Source organism: Hipposideros armiger, unplaced genomic scaffold, assembly GCF_001890085.2.
Source record: "Hipposideros armiger isolate ML-2016 unplaced genomic scaffold, ASM189008v1 scaffold_43, whole genome shotgun sequence".
NCBI classification, from domain to species: domain Eukaryota; kingdom Metazoa; phylum Chordata; class Mammalia; order Chiroptera; family Hipposideridae; genus Hipposideros; species Hipposideros armiger.
The window spans coordinates 4932770-4956032 of record NW_017731393.1 but is presented as its reverse complement, the minus strand read 5'-3'; the positions used below and the strand labels follow the sequence as shown (position 1 = coordinate 4956032).

Below are 23263 nucleotides of genomic sequence, written 5' to 3'. Positions count from 1 at the left end.
CACACTCACTCACACAATGAAACCTCAGCACCGGGGATGTGGAGCAGCAGTTTCGGATGAAAAATGAAAACACAATTACAACCGGCCAAACCTCAGGAAGAAACCCCAAATGCCTGACTTAAGCAAACATAAAAGTCAGTGCCCAATACATATGTTTAACTCTTTCTGTGCCTGAACAGAGAGGCTGGAGGCAAGAACATTTGGGACTTAAGCAGATTCTGTTTGCAGTGTTATTTACTCTAATAGAATGCCTGGCATTTAGAGGCCTGCTGGCAACTTCAGGTTCAGAACAGTCGGCTACCAAATGAAGTGGCCCACACACGCCACTGCTGGCCACGTGACTTCAGGATCAGCTGATCATCCACTTCTCCGGCGAATGAAAGGTATTAGTACACTGTGAGTGAAATTAGGCTCTGTCAGGCTTGGGCAACAAGCACATTAAACATGTCCATCTTCATGCCTGACCACTGCAGTGTATACCTGAAGCTGAATAATGCTGAGTGTCAATTATAATTTTATATATATGTATATACACACACACACACACACACACACACGGGATATGGAGTACAGCTTAGGGAATAGTCAATGGTATTGTAACAGCTATATACGATGTCAAAGGGGTAGTAGATTGGGGAAAGGGGGCTATCACTTTGTGAGGAGGGTAAATGTCTAACTAGTACATTGTTTTGTACACCTGAAACTAATAAAAAATAAAAATTTAAAAATAAAATAAATTAAATTAAAATGTAGAATTTTGATAGTTAGACAATCCAAGATCTTTTAAGTTTTCTTCCAATGCAGTAGAGAATTATCTGTTTATTACAAACAAATACTGATAGCACACCGAGGATTTAATAAAGCATTTCTAGGGTAAAATAGATCAATTTTTTATTTCTCCAACATTACCATCTTACCTCCTCCCAAAAAGTACTTTGGTTTTCAGCAATTTTATCTTTAATCTGAATCCCGACGCTTTATATTTTCCTGAATTAGAAAAAAAGTGAACATCTTTTTTTTCCTGTCTTACCTTCGGTCATGCAGAATACTCGGAGAAAAGCCAGGAGCTGGGCAGAGATGGGCGGCTCCGTAAAATGCAAGGCAAAGACACTGGAACTGACAAAGCAGGAAGGAGGTCAGTCAACTGCAACAGTCACCTCCCTGCGCCAAAGGGAAAGCCATCCCTTACGTCTACAACCCGTGGTCGTCCCCAAGGAGCACAGAGCCAGCCCGAGTTGCTCCAGCGCCTCGTCTCAAGCATGTAAGCACTGTTTTCGGTCCTTGCAACACACAGGAGGCCTGGCTGACCAAGAGGATGGCTGTAACCACCTCTGACTGCAATTCTTACAGTCTAACAGCCTTAATCTCAGGCTGCACACAACACGTTACGAGAATTAAGCATGCCCGTGGTTCTTAAAATATGTTCACAATAATTTATGTTGAGTTCACATTTTAATCATTAATCAAATATTGACAAGTTCAATAAAAAAAGGCCTGCCTAATCCATTTTCATTAAGAATGGTTCCTCCATTCCTGGGAGAACCAATAAGTCATAATTCTTCTTCTTTATCATTGTGCACCTCAAATGCAAAATAACCTTAAAGAATTTAACCAGAAATTCTCGAAATTGCTGAGGACCATGACTTCATTACAGAAACTAATGGTGGCCAAGAATTAAATGAAACAAATTGACCAGGTTATTAACCTTTTCAAGGTGAAAGACATTAATGATGCCAAAGCACTAATTTTACTTAATGAGGATTTCAGGCCACACCCCCTAGAACTGGCTGAACGCTCCCAGCAACACGATTATGTTTATCTGAAAACGCGGGTCAATTGCCACGCATCTCAAGGGTTTCAATGTGCTGCGTAACAGGGATGAAGGGATTAAGACAAACTACTGTAGAGAAGTTTTATTAACACACCAATTAAACATTATGCAGCTGGACATGTTTCAAACCACAGGGAAGAGCTGACCATTGTTTTCTACTTACGTGGGGATGCCAGCACGAGCCAAGACCTCGGCCTTCATGGCGTACAGCCTGTCACTTTTACTCACTCCGAGCTTTATTTTCACTCTGTCGTGTGAATTATTGTCAAAGAAAAAACCACTGTGGATCACAAACTCTGCATTGGACCGAGTGCCATAAAAAATGTAAATCTGAGATGCAGTAAAGAAAAAATAAAGGGACATAAAAGAAACTTAACATCCATTCTTAACACAGAGCAGGACAATGGATCAATTCTCATATACATAATGCGACAAAACAGCTCTGAAGTGCTCACACACCTAGTCGGGACATCATGTGTAGCTACGGTGAAGTTTTGGCAAGGTGTGCAATTTCCCCAACTTCCCCAACTGTCTGAGATGGTGAGTATAAGCATCACTTCCGCTGCCCACAGGGGCCTTCCTGGTACAGAAAGGAGTCTGTACCTGGGGTCCCCAGGCCTCCCTCACCAGCCTGTCCTTTTGAGGGAGAGCAAGGCTATCGCTTTTCTAGTGCCCTTTAAAATTCACCACCTTCTTCCTCTCCTCTTCTGGAGCAGGAATTTAAAGCACTTATCTGTGAGGAATTCCTTTCTAGGTCCTCTGGCCCTTCTGCAACCAGCAGGGGGTTTTATGAACTTTTCTGCAGGGAGAGATCAGTACTTGGCTAGACTTGCCTTTTCATTTTGTCTCATTTGGAACGTCAGCTCTGGGTTTTGTGTATTATCTGCTCGGTCACACAACTGACAAAGCACAGGCCTTTACAGGTGCGTGTTTTCAAACATACTGAAAGGCTTAATCTTGCCCCTGCCCAAGTTATTCGACTAAAAATTCAGATTAAAGGGAAAGCACAAGATGATAGATCTTATGGTTCCTGATTCCCTTGTGTTTTTGCCACTTAAATAAACTGCTTCTTTATAAAGAAGGTTCTAGTCAAAAGAGAAAGAAATGACAGCAATGCAGTTTATAAAATTGAAAAATTTGTTCTCCTGCTGGAACAACAAAGCTTCTTTTCAGTTACAAATTTTAGGTGATTACAAATATTAGGTCAATGGTGCAAATGGCTGCACTTAAATCTTTTTTCTTTGTGGATCCAAAGGTCCAACGCAAAGCTCAGTATGTTTATAGCAGCTTCAGGTCTCAAGATGTATTCCCAAACCATCCTGAATATAAGCCCCAAGATTTTCTGCCTGAGTTAGACGCCTTTGTAAATTACCAGCACGGTGTTAACTCAGGGCCCACAGGCAGCCCACTGGCAGACACTGGGACCCACCTGCTCTCCGGCCCGGAAGTCCTGCAGGGCGACACACTCACAGCGGTCGTCTTCCAGGTTGTAACCAGTGGTGATCTGGAGATGACAAGAAGCCCAAGATGACCAGGGTCGCTCACTCAGGAGGCCTTTTTTCTTTTTTTGACAATTAGAGAATAAAAGCTATTCCAAGTACTCAAAGGGGTGCATTGTGCGTACTTCGTAAAACCGAGTGAAGAAATGCTACGTTATTTTAATTAATACTATTTACACCAGAAATTCTTATGGAAGATTCCATACCTGAAGGAGAGGATGTAAATGTGTTGTACAGATTATCACTTGCCGGTCTCACCAAACATAAACCATTTATTACCGAGTTACTGCCTTTGAGGCCCCCCCCAGGGGGCAATGCTGTGGCATTTGCCCCCCACAGTCGGATTTAGGACTCCGGAGAACTCTAATTGACTTGCAAATATTGTCTTTATCTAATGTTTGGCCTTTAAGAAACTGAAGTAGGTTTTCCTTTGGATAAAGAATCGGGAAAAGAAAAGCGGTTTCTGAATTATGTACATATATTACTCTGAAATTAGAGAAATGAAAACTTTCAGATAAGCAAAGGAAAATAGTTGTATCCTATTCATTTTCTTTCTGCTGAGAGCTATATTGTGAGAGTTTCTAAGCCCATTACAATAAATGCAAAAACCCCACTAATTACATCTCCTAACCTCTCCTATCCTACTGGGGAACAGGCAACCTCGAGTCATGGCACAAGAGTCACAAAGAAACTCTTCGCACCTCAGCTGGTGGCATTTTATCTCCTAAGTTATCCTTGGGCTCTTTTATCCCCCTTCTGAGGGCTTAATTCTTTACTGCCTAGCTTAGCATTTGCAAAAAGCTTCCAACTGGTCTCCAAAGCCAGCACTGTCGCTCCTGCATCGCTGGCGACATTACCGAGCTGACCTCCTGTCTGAAACCTTCTGGTGCCGCTGCAAATTCTTGAGCAAGTCCAGTTTACCAGGCCTCCCTTCAGCCCAGGCAAGAACATTTGGGACTTAAGCAGATTCTGTTTGCAGTGTTATTTACTCTAATAGAATGCCTGGCATTTAGAGGCCTGCTGGCAACTTCAGGNCCGGCAACACACACTGGCCTGCCACACCGGCCACCGTTCTGGCTCCCTTGTGCCTGGGACTGCCTCTGTTCCCGTTTCTTCCTGAGCCCTCATCCGAGCCTCAGTCACCTGTGCTCACACCCCGGCCCCACACCAGGTGACTCCCCAGGTGCTTTGTCTGTGCCCACCTGCCCCCACCAGTCAGGCCCGGCGTTCCACTTTCACCTCTGCCTCTGGTGCTTAGCAAGCCTAATACCTGACACTGACCTCTGAGACCTACGTGATGCGTGAACCCCCCCGGAAAAGAACAGGACCCCCAATTTATATTAGAATATCCTTCTCAGGAGCCTGTTCCTTTCCCTATCCCCAATCTCTTAAGATTGTCTATGAATGCTCATTAATTACTTCTGACTTCCTCATCTTATCCTAGAGAATCAAAATTCAAGACTGACAAGTGCTACTTGCTAATAATAGTATCAACAGCTTGGGTCCAAAAGATAAATATGTTGAGTCCAGGGAATGGCATTCTGGGATCGAACGCCACATAACACTAATCTTTAACCCCAACCCCCCCCCCAGAAGCAATGGTTTTTATTAACCACACATCTAGAAATCCTTCATACTTCTGATCAGCAAGACCAACGAGAAATCTGAAAGCAACAACGAGAAGCCAGGTATGCTGAACACTTTCACTCACAGAACAGCTTGAACACTTGATAAAATCAGCTCCATGAAGTTCCTGCCCAACATTTAAAAAAAAAAAAAATTCACTTTTCTGACTCCAAACATGACCTTGATAATAAGGTATGGAACAGGAACTGCCCGTCAACTCCCAGCCCTAGAAGTCTGGCTCTCCAGTGTGGCTTCACAGGGACCTGACAGGAGCGTGAAGGGACAAGAAGGAAGTCAGGGGAAGTGGGCCCAGAGGGGGCAGCGGGGAGGGCCGCCAGTACAAAAATAAATAGGTAGAAATATAGGAGGAAAGACAACAGGACAGGAAGGGAGGCTCATGGGAGGCGAGGTGTGGATTTTGTGCAGGGCGCTCAGGGTGGCCTCGCTAGAAGAGGTCTCTGAGTAGTCCTGTTGTTAGTGATCCCAGGAACAATGTTTCGGAGGCGGGTACAGCATGTGCAAAGGCCCTGAGGTGGGCTGTGCTGGTGTCTGCGGAACCGCAGGGGACCAAGCCTATGTGTGCAATGGAGACAGGCTGGGCAGGGGGTCTTGTCTGCCTTTGTATAAACCTGGCTTTTACTTGGAGACTGGAAGCCTCATGTCAATCTAAATGTTTTAGATTTTTCAGTACTCAGACAGAAAGACCTTGAAAAGGAGCCTCGCTTAATTCTGTGTGAGCGTTCCAATGCTCCTTCACCCTGACTGTAGTCACATATTCAAACACCAGGGCCGATTATTCCCACACACTTTACCTGCTGGAGCTAACACAATGGCCTGTAAACCACTTACAAGTGTCCTTCTCTGTGCAAACTGAACAGCCTCAAGAAAGGAGGCCTGCTGCTTATGTTAGTTTTGAACAAGTCGTGCAGCACTTAAAGGCGTATTATTTCTTACAGCTTAATACTGTGTCTGTAAACTTGTCTGAATCGGTTTCTCTGCGTGGCGTGGGCATCAGCTCACGTTCGCCAGGATCTCTGGCCCAGGTATTCGTCCAGCCTCTTACTTCCTTCTGCTGCTTCTCGCTGCTACTGGGTTGAAATTACTGCCACAGACTGATTCTTCCATTTCTACTCCCATAACCAGGTTTTTGGGACATTGTTCGAAGCACACAGCGTTGCCGGGATACAAATTTCTATCTCCTCTCTCTCAGTGAGAGTCAGAATAGACAGACAACAATTGTCAGGATAGACACACTCACAAAAGGAAATCTGTCTGAAAAGCCGAGCCTTAACTTCAAGCACCTTATTTTTAAAAAGAGATTAACTGTTAATACATATAATATACAACTTCATAGTGTTAAAATAGATTCTTAAATTCTACCAGACGAAATTTCCCATGAAGTACTGCGATTACAGGGGACAGTTCCCCAGTGGTGCTGAGTTACCTATGCAGGGCGAATCACCACCATAAGGAAAGCACTACCATCCTGTAGAAATCTTCCAAAGGTTAGCGAGGTTTCACTAGGCCTGTGGGAAGTTAACGACTTTCTGAACAGTATTAGAAAATCATTCAATCCCATTTACATGAAAGCAACACAAAAACCAGTGTGTGCTTGTGAGTGTGTGAGGGTTCAAATGCACAGCACAGGGTGGGAGAGGCCTGTGCACCCGTCAGCCCGGGAGGCATGGGGGGGGGGGACCTCAGCAGAGGTTTCTGTGCTGTTTAATCGGTTTTGTGCGTTTATAGTAAAGTACGTACTTGTTAAACTTTAGAAATAAAAAAATAAACCCTAAGGATCTATCAAGTTTGGGAATCAATGATCTAATCAAAAAAAAAAAAAGAAAACTACTATAGTCAAATACTAAAAGCTACTGGAAAAAATTTTTAAGTTCAATCAAATTCATTAATGAAAATAAATAAAATACGGTACTATGCCTTAAAATGGCTAATTAAATTAAGCATATTAAATTAAGGCAAAAACATAATTATACAAGTGGAACTAGTCTTTCTCTACAATTTAATAGTGTACTTGTTGCTAGCCCTTCCCCAGTGAACGCCAGGGTGCTCTATCATAAGTGTTTGGCACACATTACCTGTGTGCTGGCCACTTTGTAGAATTAGATGTGAAACAGTCATTTACAGCATTTTCCCAGTCTATTTATAATACTGCTAATAATAACAAAGAAAGCTAACACTGAGAAAGGATGATCAAAAAAAATTAACCAAACCAGTATAATGTTTAAAAATTCAAAATGTTGTGAAGTTGGTCACACTTCTATCTACTGCTATCAGGAAATCGTCCTCAAATGCGCGTCTCAGCAGAGAGCCGGCCACGTCCTTTGTTGCTTGGAATCCAAAGAATGCTAAGAAGCAGGGAGCAGGCTTCCTCCTTTTCCGCATCTCAGTGTATTTAACCATCATCACAAAATTTCCCTATTTTCTTAATGTCTCCCAACCAGCGCTTCCCACATCTGACGCTGCCAGCTGGGTCCTGCACTCCAGGCTGAGCGCGGAAAGCCCAAGTGCAGCGTCCTCCGGCCCCGACTCCAGGAGTCCAGGACCCGCTCCCAAACAAAAGCAGGTCAGTAACCGGGCCAAGACGTGTCAGTGTCAGCATGTCAGGTGAGAGAGGGGGGCCGGCAAGGGATCAGAGAACCGTGCGTAACCGGAAATACAGTCAGCAAAGGGAGAAAACATGGAACGTGCGAGGAAAAATCAGAAAGAAGAAAGGTTTTTTTCAATAAATTGCTATTTTCACAAGACTAAGAAAAAAGAAAGTTTGGTTTAGTCTGTGGTTCAATAAGATAAGAAAATGAATGTTTAGGCTGGAATTATGGCTTAGCAAATAAATGCAGCTCGCTGTGGTTTTTTTAAAGTGATGTAAGATTCAAGTTCCCGGTTTCCAGGATTAAGTAAACACAGGGAGAGAAAAAGATCAGCCTCTATTTGTGGGCGGCAGGAGGGCGTTTGTTCCCTTTGGAGGAGGCAGTCAGCGGGGAAAATGGTTTGTAGGTGGAATGGCCACTTTCAAGCTTAACCACAGCCTCCCCCGTTAAACACAACACACAGAGGGGGTCGTTACCAGGCCGTTGGTGTGATTGCACATGTCCCATAAGGGAATCAGCGCCAGGGTCACCCGGGAGCCGTCCTCCGTGGGAATCTGGTTTTGTCGTGTCATAACAGAAGAGACTGCCCACCTGGAACAACCAGAGAAGAGGTGAGTTACACTCAGAACACGTGAAGCCCACGGCTGTAACAACTCAACTGGAACCTGAGGTCTGCCTGGCTGCTCACGAATTTTCAAAACCTTTTCCTAATTTTTAAAACCTTTTCCTAAGTACCAACGCTGATGGTTGGGCTTCCTCGCCATCGTTTAAAATTAAATCCAGGCTTGAGAGGGGGAAGGGGGAAAGGAAAGGAAAAGGGGAGCCAGAGGGAAGCCAGGGGTGAGCAACTAAGGGAGGCTGCTCTGGGGAAGAGGCCGGGAGGAGGGCCCTACACAGAGATCTCCAGGCCTCCCAAGGTCTCGCTGCTGCACGACCCCCTCCCCCAACCCAGCTCCACCCTCTTCTACCCAAATGCTGACTCTGAACCTCGTTTAAGGTACAAAACGTAACTCCTTTCTGATCAGAAGTCCTCTAAGAACTCTACAAAATGTGGAGTGCTATTTTTTATTATGTTGTGCAGTGAATTAAATCTTGTTCAAAAAGGAGTCCCACTTTACACTAAAAGTGTCTATTTAAAAAGAAAACAAAATCCTCATGACCACCCCACACTAATGTTAATCTCCAATATCAGCTGGCTGCCTCAACTGATCCCCTACCATTACAGGTTAATGGCAATTTCTACATAGCCATTAAAATGCTGACACTTATCCCAGCTGTCCATTATAACTTCTGAAAGACTATCGCCGTCTGGAGGCTTTACATGGCCACACAGGTCATTTCTTCCTGAAGCATGTCTCCCTTCCAACATCCCAAATTCACTCAGGAACTACCCCCAAGACACAGACACAGACACACACATACACACCCAACACACACAGACACACAGACACCTCAACACACACAGACACACAGACACACACACAACACACCCCACACCCCAACCAACCTGTAGTCCTCATAAGTGAAAGAATCCTTCAAGGGCAGTTTGTTGGCATGAGGATGGGTCTGGGAATTACAAGTTTTAGAAAGCAGAGGTGAAAAGAGAAAAAGAGAAAACAGAAGTCAGTCAGCAGAATTTCATTATTTAGCTGCCTAACAGATCCTAACAAGAGCCAAATGCAGCAGGCGGCGTCCAGCGGCGCTACTGAGGGATCATCATGCTATTACGCTCTCATACATCACTGTCAACTTAATTTGTTGTGCCCAGCAGCCGCCATAAATCTGCTGCTTCCCATTTTGATACTAGAACCCACAGACACGGGCGCAAAAATAAAATTTAAGGTAGACTGACTTCACAAAAGGTAGTCACGCCCCCCAAACAGAAACCCAGAGCCCCCCCCAAAGTCGGGTGTCCAGCCCGGCCTCCCTTTGTGTCTTCTGCCATCAGGTACTGCATATCCCTTCATAACCCTTATGCATAGATTTCAAATCTCTTCTTATATCAATAAAAGGGACAATTAAAGGCACTCTAATAAATGGAAAGTTCTTTTCATTTATCTTCGACTTAAATCATTTGGATGGGAATCAGCTTGGTTTGCGTAAATGAATCATACACATGGTTAAGTGTGGCTCCAGGACAAAAAAGATCAAGAAAAATATAGTTTTGCAAATTTAAAAAATAAATTTTACAAACAGATTCAAAACAGAGAGATCGGCATACTTAAATTTTACTACTCTTTTTTTTTTTCCTGGACAAAAGAACATTTGGTAAAAATATCCAAAACTTCACACTTGCGAGAAAAATTTTATACATTTCATATTCTGTCTCCACAACGCTCCCCCCGCAGCCCTGCACCTTAGGCCTTTCAAGCACTTAAAAACTTTGTCTCAATTAAGAAATTAAAAGCTGTAACAGTATAATTTTAATCTTCAGTTTCAATTACAGTCTGATAGACAGATTGCAGCGAGCGATCAAATGAACAAATGGTTATTCCTGAGATACAAATGAAATCCTGCTGTACTGTGTCTGCACACTGTTAATGCATGAAACTCCATGTAGTGTGCAGTTTTTACTCTTGACGCATTAGCATCACAAGTGCACAGTGATTTATCATCGCTCTCTGTAATGTACTCGCTGGCACCGTGCGCAGGACAGTAGGGGATGAGGTAAAAGTGGCTCAAACCGTAAATCAATTAGAAAACAAAAGCTTGTGCTCAGTGCGCAATTTTAGGCAAATTATATATTACAAAAGGCTGCCAATTGGGTGTTAGCTCCCAGGTGCCCGCTTCTCCCCTCTAATCCTCGGCCCAGTTTTAACCCTTTGGAAGAAGTCAACGTATAAAAATATATTCACATTGATTTTTAACGGCTGTGATCATCAAAATGAAATTAAAGAAAGCGTTTTTAAGTCAATATATAAAATAGCATATTGCCCTGGGGCGTTTTCTAGCTGCTACGGGAATATCAGGAAATCCTATCTTTGGGGTTAAAAAAAAAAAACTGATACCACGGTCAGCCATAGCGAAGATGCCAGAGTCTACGAGGCTGGGGCTGCTTAATGCCTCTTCTTTGTAACAAATGAAACGCTGGGCTGTGTCCTGAGCATCTTGAAATGCTTTCCACTGAATTAGGAAACCTAACCACAACAGTATTCAGGTTTTTCCTCAAAAAAGTACAAATTCAGCAGATAAGAACCGTCCCTCTACCTAGAACTGATTTTATGGTAAAAAGTACCACAGAAAAACTTCAGCATTCTGTCGCTAAAATTTCCTTTCACTTACAATTAAATGAAACTTCACATCCGATCTACTTGGGAGTGTTCACATCCTACCTCTTTGCAAACTCTAGGAGGTGGAAGAGCATTGTTGTTTTTCTTACTTTAAATACTTTAATTCATTTAAACTGTGGAATGCCCAAGAATATTTTGAAAGCTGGTAAATTCCAATGCGAAATCCCCCAAGTATTCAAAATCTGATCCGCACCCCTCTACCCAAAAGTTTGACTTATTGAATAGCAGAAAAGATGAGAAATCTCAAAATTGGAATGCTGAATGCTAAAATGACTTGAGGAAGAATCTTCCAACTCAAAGATCTTCAAACAGCTTTGGACACTACAGCGACGGTTCAAACAACCTCCTCCTCAAGGACTGAAAACATGAAAACTTCACTCTCCAAGATGTTTCTCTTCCTACTACTTATATACATTTCTTACCGAAAACATAGCTTCATGCTCACAGTCCTGATGAAGTTGTAAAGAAAACTCAAGAAAAGATGCACAAATGCTTTCTTCAGATTAAGATTATTTTGGCTGTGGGGTTATGTAATATTTAATCTGTTAGAAATAGTTGTTCTTATCTGCTTAAAAAATAGGGTGTGCCTAATGTACGTAATTCTGATATAAAAAGCAATTCTGCCACAGACACATGCACTTAACAGTTATACTGAAGCAAAATGTGACACTATGGGGAATGGCAAGTAACTTTCATTTCAACAGGGCTCTCACAACTGTGACACTACCGCCACCTACTGGTGTCATGGTAAATTGGTTGCAGTTGCACGGTTCCTGAATTCTCTCCCAGGGCAAGGAAGGCCTTCATCGCAACTTATCACAAACCAAGACGGGCTTTATCTACAATGACTACGACTTCAGCTCTGCTCAAGCAAAATCTGGTTTCTACAATACCTACCCTACCTCTTAAAGTTATCATATAGTAGTTTTACAAGGATCTTGAAACATTCAAAGATTGAAAGTGATTTGCCTGTGAAAAACATTTAACTTTGAAAAGAAACATTTTCACATAGCCTGAAAAAATGAACAAGAATAAGAAAAATGTGTATTCCAAACACTCTTTAAGCTTTGGACAGAGTGATTTAAAACAAAAACAAAAACAACGATGGACAGAATGATTTTTTCTGTTTAAATACCAAGTCTTTCCCTGTTGAAGGCCAAGTTAAGGTTTAAAAATACATCTTCTAAAAAATGTCCTATTAACCTGAAGTTACCTGCAAGTTCCTAGAGTGTTTAGATGACAGCCTTTGAGCTCACCCTTCATAGGAAGGCTAACTGAACACGCCTCACTTTGCAGAGCAACATCCTGTAGGGGTTTTGTTTATCATGACATGCCTTCTCCAACAGAAGACACGTGACTAACCTGTACTTTAAAAATAAAATTGTACATGAAACCAGAAAGCTTCCACTTTGTGGCCAATTCGCTTTAGTGAGGGGTTCATGTCAGAGAGACAACAGTGACAGACAGTGACAGGGTCTCCCCGGCACCGGGGCCCAACAGGGGCAGGTACCTGGGTCAGCCACAGCAGCCACCACCTTCCACCCCCTCAAAGATGTCTTTGGAAACCAGCCACAGTTTTTCTGCACATTTTTAAGTGACTGATATTTTCACTTTCTTGAGCATTCTAAACGCTTGAAGCTGCAGAAATGAACACCGGCCGCAGCTCATAATCAGACCTGCAGCCCTGAGGAACTTGCTTTCAAACCAGGAGTTCGTTTTCCTACGCCGAGCCTGGCACCCTTCACTCCCTTCTCCAGGAGATTCCAGCTGAGGCTCAGTAATATTGTACCTAGTACAAAATAATCACTACGTTTGGGGAAGATTAATATCTAAAATCATTTGTTTGGCTTCAATAAAAAGAAGTAATATTGCTAAATATGTAAGTATGACATTTTGAAGAATTTACCATATTGCCTGGGTCTGGTAGCTATGCTTAAGGAAATTAAAAAGCACTACAGTCAGCATATTTGATCCTTATTAAAGTTCTGTCTTGGACTATCACTCACATAAAACAAAAATAAACCAAGAAGAAATTTACATAAAACCTATGGATTACAAGAGTTTGAAGATGAAAAAATGAACAATATTCCGGCTTTAAAAAATTGATTTAGCATGCAGCTTCTCTTTATAGTCCCTTGATAAAAATGAAATCTCCCTAACAAACACTTAATAAAACCTGTCAATATCTCTGGAAAGAAAAATGACACAAATGCATTAAGTATTAAATACCCTTGGAAAAAGTCACATATTCCATGAATTTTTGATGTACTATCTTGACATTAATGTAAAACCTTGATATTTATAATTGACAGATATTTAATAAAGTATAAAAGAAGATGGCTGCTGCACAGCATGCAAATTCTTCAGGTTGATCAGAAATGAGAGATACAGACATGTACTTACACTAAATAAACAGTTAATATGTGTCACATGAATCAGCTGCAGTCTTATTTTAAGCTCCGACAACAAACCTTTGTGGGAACCAAAATAAGCAGCATTTGTTATTATGTGAATTCCTAATTCAGAAACCTCTAGTATGTGAAACAGCTTTGAAACATTACCAGTTCTGTATAGGAACAAGACACATTTGAGATAAAGTGGTTTTTTTTTCTTTAACATCTAACAAAAAGCATTTTTTAAATAATAAAGATAAATGTGCCCATAGCTATGAAGAGGTAATTCCTAAAACAATTCTCAAAAGAAACACATTTAACCAAAAGAAAGATTCAAAATTCTCTAAGGAGAAAAAAATAAAAGAGCTCTTAAGACACAAATGCTTCTCAAAATCAGATCTGTGCTTGTCAAGAACACTCATCTCTACCCAGATCGAGTCTTACAGGAAACCAAGGTGAATACATTTAATAATCATCTTCAACGAGGCATTTAAATATGCTAAAAGTGGTTCCGTTTATAAAAATGGCTCCTAAATACTGTATTTTCAAGAATTTATAGCCTGCTATAGTATGTAATCCACTGTTAATTTCAAAAATACATATAGTAGTTCAGTGACTAACGGCTCTCTAGTATCAAGGATCACAAAATGTAATTTAGAAGTTGTACCCAGTTTGTTCTGATAAAAATAAACGTAACAGTATGCAATCAAAACTTTCTAACTAAAATGTGTCTAAGATTATATTTGGCTTTACTTCTTAAGGCATGTATTAAATGGGACAGTCGGGTTAACTAGCTGTGAATACACCTCACTCTGGTGAGGGTTCCATTTCTCTTACTTCTACAAGGATAAAATCAGTTACAGAGCCTCAGCCTTGACCTTTTTGGGGTAGATGCTGGTACAAGTTTTGGACATGTGACCCCAACCCACATAACCAAGAGATCCTTGGTGCTTTCAATGCCATCTGGAATCCCTCCGCAGGGCAGCCCTGTGTGGGTCCAGTGTCTCAGCAAATGTGAGGCTGTCAGCCGACAGGAGAAGGGAGAGACGCCACAGGCAGCTCCGCGGAGCCCCCTGGAGGCCTGGGAGGCACCAGCCATAAAGGAAAAGGGGCCAGAGGCAGGTCAGAAAGGAAGAGGGACTTCCCCTGAAAGAAGATGCCTGAAGGGAAGAGAAAGGGAGAGAGCAGAGTAATGACAGGGCAGCAAAAGATGGCAGGTAGAAGAAATCGAGGGAGGGCAGAATTAAAGGGGGGCAGAAGGAAAAACACTGAGGTGCCCCCTTCCAAATGAAGGCTCATTAGAAGCAGTGTGTCAGGCAGCACATTCCTAGGTCAGCCAAGCCTTTCGCTCGTATTTCACTTTCTAAGTGGATATAACACAGTTTAACGTGATGACAAATTGCAAAGTATCTACTGAATTTGGAATTTAGTTTTGATGACCACAAATCAGAATCAAAGCATGGTTCATGTTAGCTCTGAGGGAAAAAAATCAATTTTTAAGACTTCATTTTTAAACACAGATTACATTCAACTCTTCAGGGAATTTTTCATCATAAAGTTCTTTGAATTCACTCAATACGATCAAATAAATATATCAATACACATTAAATTTAAATTGTTTGCTTCTCTCTTATATATATATAATTTTCCTAGAACTGTGTTACCTTATAATAAAAAATTGTAATTAAGAAAATGAGATTAGTGGAGAAATATCAACATTGTTCAATAAATTTATAAAATTACTTTATGATGGAAGAATTGTTTTTCATTGGAAAACAATAAAATCTATAACCTACATCCAGTTTAAATTCAATTGAAATTTGTTGAAACGCTGCAAAAAATATGCGTGTTTCAGAACTTGATGGGTTACCATTGGCATACCCTGAAGATGTCCATCAACTATGAACCCAATCGAGTCATAATCAATCAACTCTTTAGCTGTCAATCATTTATTCACTTAACAAATACTTACTGACTCACAAAAAAGTCGAAGATAGGTTAGGACTAGGAATTCATTCATCCAACAGATTTTTTTTTTTTGAAGATTTTTTTTATTGGTGAATTGGGGGGATGGGAACAGCGCTGGGGAATTGGGGGAAGGGGAACAGACAAGTTGCTGTCCTTTTGTTCTTCAGTCTAGTTGTGGGGGATGTGGCTTCACTGGACCAAGTTGGCACCATCATTGCGCTCTTCCCTGGCGAGGCAGATCAGTCGCTGGCTTCTGGACGGCCGCTCACTGCGGCTGCTGGCCGCTCACACTGGCTGCTGGCTACACACGGTAGCTTATGGCAACCCACTGCCACAGGGGCTGCAGCCTACGCCGTCGCCGGCGACTCACGGCAGCCCAGTTCCAGGTTGAGCTGTTGTTCAGCATCTTAGCTGTGGAGGACAGTGTCACTGGCCCTCATATGTGGGATCCGAACCGGGGCCGTCTGGTGTCCCAAGCCAGTTCTTAACCATCGCGTCACTCGGCTGGCCCCATCCAACAGATATTTTATGTACTGTCTCTAAAGTGGAAGGCACGCCGCTAGGTACCACGTGACAGGTGGGCGAAAAGACCCATTAACATTCTCTGGGGGGTTCTGACTAGAAGCAGCCAGGTAAGTGACTTAACAACAAAAAAGATGACACGACAGGTTATAGTTCAGGTCCCCCTCCCAGGGCCACCTCCAACCACCCTGGTCCTCCTCCCAGCCCTGTGCCCACCTTTCCCAAGCTGACCTGTTTGCTACCTCGGGGGGAAGGTGTGTGTGTGTGTGGTGTGTGTGTGTGTGTGTGTGTGTGTGGTGTGTGTGTGTGTGTGGGTGTGTGTGTGTGTGTGTACACATGCGTGCACATTTGATTAATGTTTCTGTCCCCCAGTAGGTAAGCTCAGTGAGCCGGGGACCACCACATCTTTTTTGGCCACCAGGGAACCCCCAGTGCCACCCTCAAAGAAATCATCTTCCTCCAAGTAAGGAGGAAACACTTCTGCCCTGCTCCCTGGACGGTGGAGGAGAGCTGTGACCTGGTGGACTCAGATTTCTTCTCTATAGATTCGTAATGGCCTGAATGACGGGCAAGAATAAAGGAAGTGACAACTTCCCAAACCGCCATGACTCCAACGGTGAAGAGAGGTAGGGCCAGGGGAGCCAGGTAATTCTGCTGTAATCAGATTACAGCCCGGGGTCTGGGGCCCGCATTCCCCTCAGATTACACAGCCCGGGGGTCTGGTCCTGGCATCCCCATCAGAGGCTCTGCCCCGCGGACACCCCTGCTGCAGAGCCACCCCCGCGGCTTCTGACAGAGAGCGTCCTCATCCGGGTCCTTTTCTTCCATTTTCTATCTCAGGAATGGAATATTTTCCCACTATCTAGGAGTCAGAGAATCTTCTCTTTTCCAAATCTATCTTTCAACACGTTCATTTGAGAAGCTCTCCTCTATTTTTAGAATCCAACAAGGCGCCCACCAGCCCTGTGTGCCGATGGTCACCGTCTCCCTCCACCACACTCCCACTCACCCAGCAGAGTGCGCGCCTTTGAAAAGGTGAGCACGTCACCTCCGGTGTCACCTCAGATCACCCAGCCCGTGCCTCGGTGTCCTCATCTGAAAAGGGGGTCAGACAAGCAACCTCTATTTTCTTTTAAGCTCTTAAATCCTTTCTTTCTTGGCCTTTTGAGACTCCCTGGCCCAAAATATCTCAGTCTGCTGAGTAATGTCAGGACCTAAACCATGATCAAAGCTCTCCTCCGGCCTGCAAAGACGACCGTTCCACCACATGATCAATGTTTATCCATAAGGTACATATTCTTGCAACCCCCAAACTTATCAGAGAAACTAGAAATAAACAGAATGGTAAAGGCAGTTCCTGTTTTAGAAGAACATGAGGAAAGCATTAGACCACCATTATGAAACCCATTTCCTTGATGGGGTGACCACCGCTCAGAGCATGCATATAAACCCTTGTCCCCAAAAAGGGATTACCAGGGTTTGATACACAGGAAAGCTCTCTGGATCTCCCAGAGAGAGTGAGAGAAAGAGGAAGAAACAGGAGGAGGGAGGGGGTAGAGATTAACAATCGTTATCTGCCTAGCGCTCTGTGCAAGGAGCTCTCCTGAGAACTTCATGTGTATCACGTAATTGAATCATCCTGGTTCCTGGGAAACTGGCACTATTAGTCCCATTCTATTGATGAGGAAATGAGGACAGAGACGTTTACAGCATGTCCAAGGTTGCCCAGTTAATAAATGATGGGGCTGGGACAACCACCTAGGCAAAAGATGTCTGAAGTTTAAAGCAAAGGATTGCAAATAAGGCATAGTTCTGATATGGAAAGTACATTGTTTCTTGGTGAAATTCTAGAAATAGAGCTATTTGAAAGGGCGTTATAAAGCTGAGAGGTAGCAAAGCTAAGCCTGTGACTCTATTATTTCCCAAACCACCAGGAAGGATACCATATTCAGTTAGAAGTCACTATGTACAGTCATAAAATCTCAGAGCTGGACGGCAGCTGGAGACCGCCTGACCCAGCTCCCTTCATTCTGGCCACGGAGAACCCTGGTCCCAGAAAACACATACGCACCAAATACACGTAGAGACGTACACTCCTTTCCTTCCTTGCATTTTAAAGCACAGGAATCAGATTCGGAATTTACTTTCTGGTATTTGCTTCAGTAGAATTATGCCACATTGGTGTGCCAACAACTTCCAATATTCTATTATCTGGAATTCCTATCATTTTCATGATAACTCTGAACAGCCTCCTAGGCACCTCCCAGCTTTATCAATCATTAAACCAGCATTATCTCCAAGTTCTCACATCTTTTTGGCTACTTTCAGCTCTCCTAGTGGTGTTGTTAGGGAAATGAACCTTGGCCCCGTAAGTGCTGTGCCTGTACGCTGAAGGAAGTCGAGGGAGTATGTGAGTGGCCAGTGGGAAATGAACTCTCAGGGGTGCACCAGGGAACCTGAGACCCCGTGGATGTCAGACTTGGGGTTCTGGGAGAGACGGACCAAGCTCTGATGTGATACTCCATCCACCCTAATGGTTTGGGAGGACTCCCATGGTGGCATGAGCCTCCTGAGTGCCCATGTTCTCAGGCACGTCGTATGAATCCACATTCTAGTCTGCTGCTTTGTCACCAGTGGCCCTGAGTTTCCTGGAAAATCCCGGTGATGGAATCTAGGGTAAAGGTCTGCCGCACTTCCGGCTGTGGATCACAGGAAGGTGGGTGAGCACAGCTCCAAGTTCAGTGAGCATCCCCATTGCCCCTGCAGGCACTTCTGTCGGCAGAGTCTGGGGACACAGCCAGTCGTGAGTGTGCTGGTCCCTTCTCCATCTCAGCACTATTCACAGTCCTTCATTTTCCCCAGTTCCAGTGCATACACTGTGCTCAAAAGGTACCAACCACAGAAAATCCCCAATGCTATTTCTCTGGTCACTGTCGCTCAAGCGGAACTACAAATGTCCCGACTCAGAGAACATCTTCATCACCTGAAGATTCCACTAGAACAAGAAGTGACACCACCTCTCTGGCTGTAATATGGAGTCACTGATAAAGAGCTATGGCTCGGAAAAGTCTAGATAACCTTTTCTGTATCTCCTGGAAAGGGAACTTGCAAATGTATTATCCTGAGATTTAATAAATAAAACAAATATTTTAACCTTACTGGCAAAACTACCCCCATTGAGGCTGCAATGTACTGAATTATAGGGTTATATTTACTAGAGTGAAAATAGGATGGGATCACAGCAAGTCAAGACAGTCACTTGACCAACTAAAACCAACTTACAATGTCCATGCCTTCGGGCAATAGTAGCGAAGGGCTTTCTTTCTCGTTAAGCAAAATTATTTTATATTCATCTTCAGTTGACGAAAAAATTCCCTCATATCACTAAGAATCCAAAATAAGGGGCCGGCCGAGTCACTCAGCTGGTTAAGAGCTCACTTGGGAGCACCAGCTCTGAGCAGCAGGGCTGCGGATGGGATCCCACATTAAGGGCCAGTGACGCTCGCCCTCTACAGCTAAGATGGTGAACAACAGCTCGACCTGGAGCTGGGCTGCCGTGAGTCAACTGCGACGGTGTAGGCTGCAGTGGGGCTGCAGTGGGCTACCGCGAGCTACATGAGTGACTGGCAGCCGGCGTGAGCGGCCGGCAGCCGGTGTGAGCTGCCGTGAGCCGCCATGAGCGGCCGACCAATTGCCTCACCTGGGAAGAGCACAATGATAATACCAACATGGGCCAGTGAGGCGATGTCCTCCACTAGACCGAAGAACAAAACAGCAATTTGTCTACCTGTCTGTTCTCCTTCCCCGATTCCCCAACGCTGTTCCCCTCCAATTCCCCAATAAAATCTTAAAAAGAATCCAAAATAGGTGCCAGAACTTTCAAGCACTTCTATCCCCCAAAGTAAAAATAAGAAATAAGTAAACGCAGGCACTGAGGGCATCCATCCTTATCATCTATTTCCCCCATTAGCATTAACATTTCTTAGGAAAAGATAAAAAAGAAGTCATAAAGAAAAATTCTTCTGTGAAGTGTTATTAAGGGTAGACTCTACCTTGAAATTGAGAAAGAAAGGGGGGGTCAAATTGTGCAGGGCTCACACCGAGCTTTACCTGTTCGGGGCCGCGCCGAGCTTTACCTGTGCAGGGCCTGCACAGAGCTTTCCCTGGCTTCCATTTTATGAGAATAAGCAAGTGATGGCCATCAAGTCAGAAAACGTGAATCTACTTCCTTTTCAAAAAAAATTATGCTTTGCCTTGTATTTTCTTAATTAAATGCTTCACTGATCAATAGTTATGAAATGGATTTCACTCACATTTTTATCAGAGGAAATACTACCTCACATTCTAAGAATAATACCATTTTGTTGGAGCAGTCAATATCTGGAAACAAACTGTCAATGAAAGAACAGTTTAATCAGTGCATATCTTTTAAGCACTACTTATAAAACAGATCATTATTAAATTGTTCACTGGGAACAGAAAGCAAGAAATCCAATCTATTGACTTAAGTCATATTCATAAAGTCATAAGATGACTTTAGATTATAGTCACAGATAAGATGGCAGAACTGGGTTTTGAACACCAAGTCTAACTCCTAGCCCAGAGTCTTGAAACCTGGGGAACGGTTACCTTCAGGGGACAGGAATGGCAGTGTGAGAGAAGCCTGGGAAAGAATGTGCTGGAAGGGTAGTGTGAATGACTGTCAGCGAGGGCGAGGGCGCTGGGCAGAGGACAGCCAATGGAACCGGCGGCCCCCAGGCCCCCAGGGGGCTGTCACTGGCAGGGCAGTGGGGAGGGCCCAGGCTGACAGTGGAATATTCTTGATAAAAGTTGTGGTTAAAGACGTAAGATGGACAGAACATTCTCTCAAAGGCACAGGGATGTCAAGTAAACCAAGGGGATAAAGCTAGGACAGAAGGAAAGACTGAAAATGAAGGGAAATGAAGACAGCGCACAGAGCAATGTCACAGAGCCCCCGAGGGCCGCGGGGCTCGCCTTAGCCACTGGGGAGGGTTCTTTCTCAGAGGGACTCAGGGAGGTGCAGACACAAGAAGCCCTGTGATGGAGACAACAGGGACAGAAGCTGTGGTCACATGGTCTCAGTTTTCTCAAGGAAGGAGAATGGGGGAGCCTGGCGGGGCTCAGTGCTGAAGAGACTGAAAAATTCGCGGGGGGATGAGACAGGGGTCAAGAAGACGTCACGATGCATCTCTGAGGTCTAACTCATCTTGGATTAAAGGTCACCTGGACGCTCCTGACGACACTCCTGAGCCCGGGAGCAGGAGCGGGGAGGGGATGGGAGGAGGATGTGCGTCTGTCTGTTAGTCAAGGACAGCTGTCGGCGCTTTCGTAAGAGCCATGAGACAAATGGAGTTTAGATTTAGTCTCCAAGTCCTCAGGCTGGGGAAGGTGGTGTGGAAGAGAACCCTTCCTAAACGCTTAATGAATCTACTGCAAAAAAGAAAAAATCTGTTTCCCCGTCTGCACCTCCAGACACATATAATAAAGTGACATTTCCAACATAGGTTTTCCTAGATCATTAGCTTTGTCAATTAAGACTCCATGCTCAGCAAAATGACCGCTGTTTTCTCTCTTCATCCTTTGAGTTCTAAAAAAAAGTTGTGAAATCTGGAAGTAATCTTATTTATCCCTGAAAAAACCTGAGGTAGAAAATATTTTCCCCCAATTTTCACAACTAACATTTAATATTCTTTTCCAAATTAGAATAATTTACCCTCTTCTGCTGATTCACTTGGCCAAACCCTAAGACAGTTTAAGATCTCTCTTCCTTCAAACCTTCATATGACCTCCAGTGACCTCTGAATTTCTAACACACAGTCTGCAAAATACCACCTAGCACTTGATGTTACTTGTATACCATATTAAATTACTCTTGAGTTGCTCTGTAGCATTCATTCATCCATCTATCCACCCACTCAGCCAACAAATATTTATGGAGTGCCCACTTAAGTGACACGCTGCGCCAGGAAATGCAAAACAGGAGAGGAAGACCACGCTGGCTTCCGCCCTCATGTAGCCTCTTCCTGTCTGGTGGACGGTGGGTACTAGGCACACAGGCACAGCTGGTATGAGTAGCCCGAGGGGTCAGGAGAGGGAGAAGGGCCTGCAGCGGGAGGGGGGCTCTCCCACGGAACCTGTCAAATGCGTTCTGATACATCCAGGCCCCACGTTCACTGGGCCGGCTTCCTGTGTTCCCCTAAGTCATAAACTTAGTTTGGAGAAGTGAGAGAACTGCCCATCTTGTAGTGATCAATGACCAATGTGGAGATTTCTTTTTAAATTAGCCTTTTATTTAAAAAGAAAACAAAACAGGGCCAGTCAAGTGGTTCAGTTGGTTAAGAGCTTGCTCAAGAGTGCAAGCTCTGAGCAACAAGGCCACCGGTTCGATTCCCACATGCACCATTGAACTGCGCCCAAGCTGAGCTGCTGCTGAGCTGCCAACACGTGCCAGGATGGCTCAGCTGGTGAGGGCACGTGCTCCTAACAACAAGATTGCCTGTTCAATGTGGGCTACTCCCGCCATCAACTAAAGACTGAACTCGGCACCTTGAGCTGAGCTGCTGCCCAGGTGGCTCAGAGGAGGAGCACACACTCTTAACATCAAGGCTGCCGGTTCGATTCCCACATGGGATGGTGGCTATGCCCACCCGCAACTAATTGCAACAGCACCTTGAGCTGAACAGTGCGACTGGACTTGTCTGTTCCCCTTCCCCGATTCCCCAACACTGTTCCCCTCCCCCAATTCCCCAATAAAATCTTAAAAAAAAACCCAAACTAACAGAGGGATACCTCCAAGGCAGAAGCACATTTGAATTAGTAGATGAACAGCCACTCTGAGCCCAATAAGGCAGCTTCCAGCTGTGATCTCAGGTTCAGGGTCAGCCTAACCTCCTCCTGCCCATGTACAGCCTTGCTGGTCACGGCGGGCAGAGGCCATCCCATGCTTGTCATTTTTATGTACCACTCCTCACCCCTCACACACAAACATGCCCCAACATGCCGCACTCACGTCTACCATACAATAGGCACAGCCCACAGTCAGAAGTAGGTGGTGACAGACCCACTCTGATTGGTGGAGTGGCTCGTTCTGAAATGTGACAATTCCTGAGCATGGTGGGCAGACCAGAGTGCCCTGGGCAGTTCCCAGCCACACTCCTACTATTATGCTAACTTCTCCGAGTGTGGTCACTTTGCAGATTCACCTTTTGGTTTGAAAAATAAAGCTAAGCACTTCACATTACTCATAGTCACTTAATGCGCACACATGCTGATGAGGAAAACGTGCCTCTGGACAGACACAGAAATTAGACTAGAAATGCCCTGTTACTGGGAATAAGGCACCCGTTATAAGGCCGGCCAAAATAATCACATCTTTCAGTTTCCTAACTATGCTTAAAATATATGTCCATAAAAAAACAGGACATAATGCGATAAACAAAGTATTTACTGTGATACTCTGTGATGCTCTGTGAACTACAGGATGAACTATACCTGCAAAAAAAAAAAA

General features: G+C 44.0%; 1 protein-coding gene across 3 annotated transcripts in view; it reads right to left on the bottom strand.

Annotated features, from left to right (window-relative positions):
* The window catches only part of SETD3 (SET domain containing 3, actin N3(tau)-histidine methyltransferase), a 64560-nt gene that overhangs the window by 4712 nt on the left and 36585 nt on the right, over positions 1-23263 (bottom strand). For all 3 annotated transcript variants that reach the window (XM_019639270.1, XM_019639269.1, XM_019639268.1), the window contains 5 exons: positions 9070-9128; positions 8039-8153; positions 3261-3335; positions 1995-2161; positions 1031-1116 (listed from right to left, as the gene is read on the bottom strand). In XM_019639270.1, coding sequence (XP_019494815.1) covers positions 1031-1116; positions 1995-2161; positions 3261-3335; positions 8039-8153; positions 9070-9128 — 502 coding nt within the window. The remainder of the gene's footprint in view (positions 1-1030; positions 1117-1994; positions 2162-3260; positions 3336-8038; positions 8154-9069; positions 9129-23263) is intronic.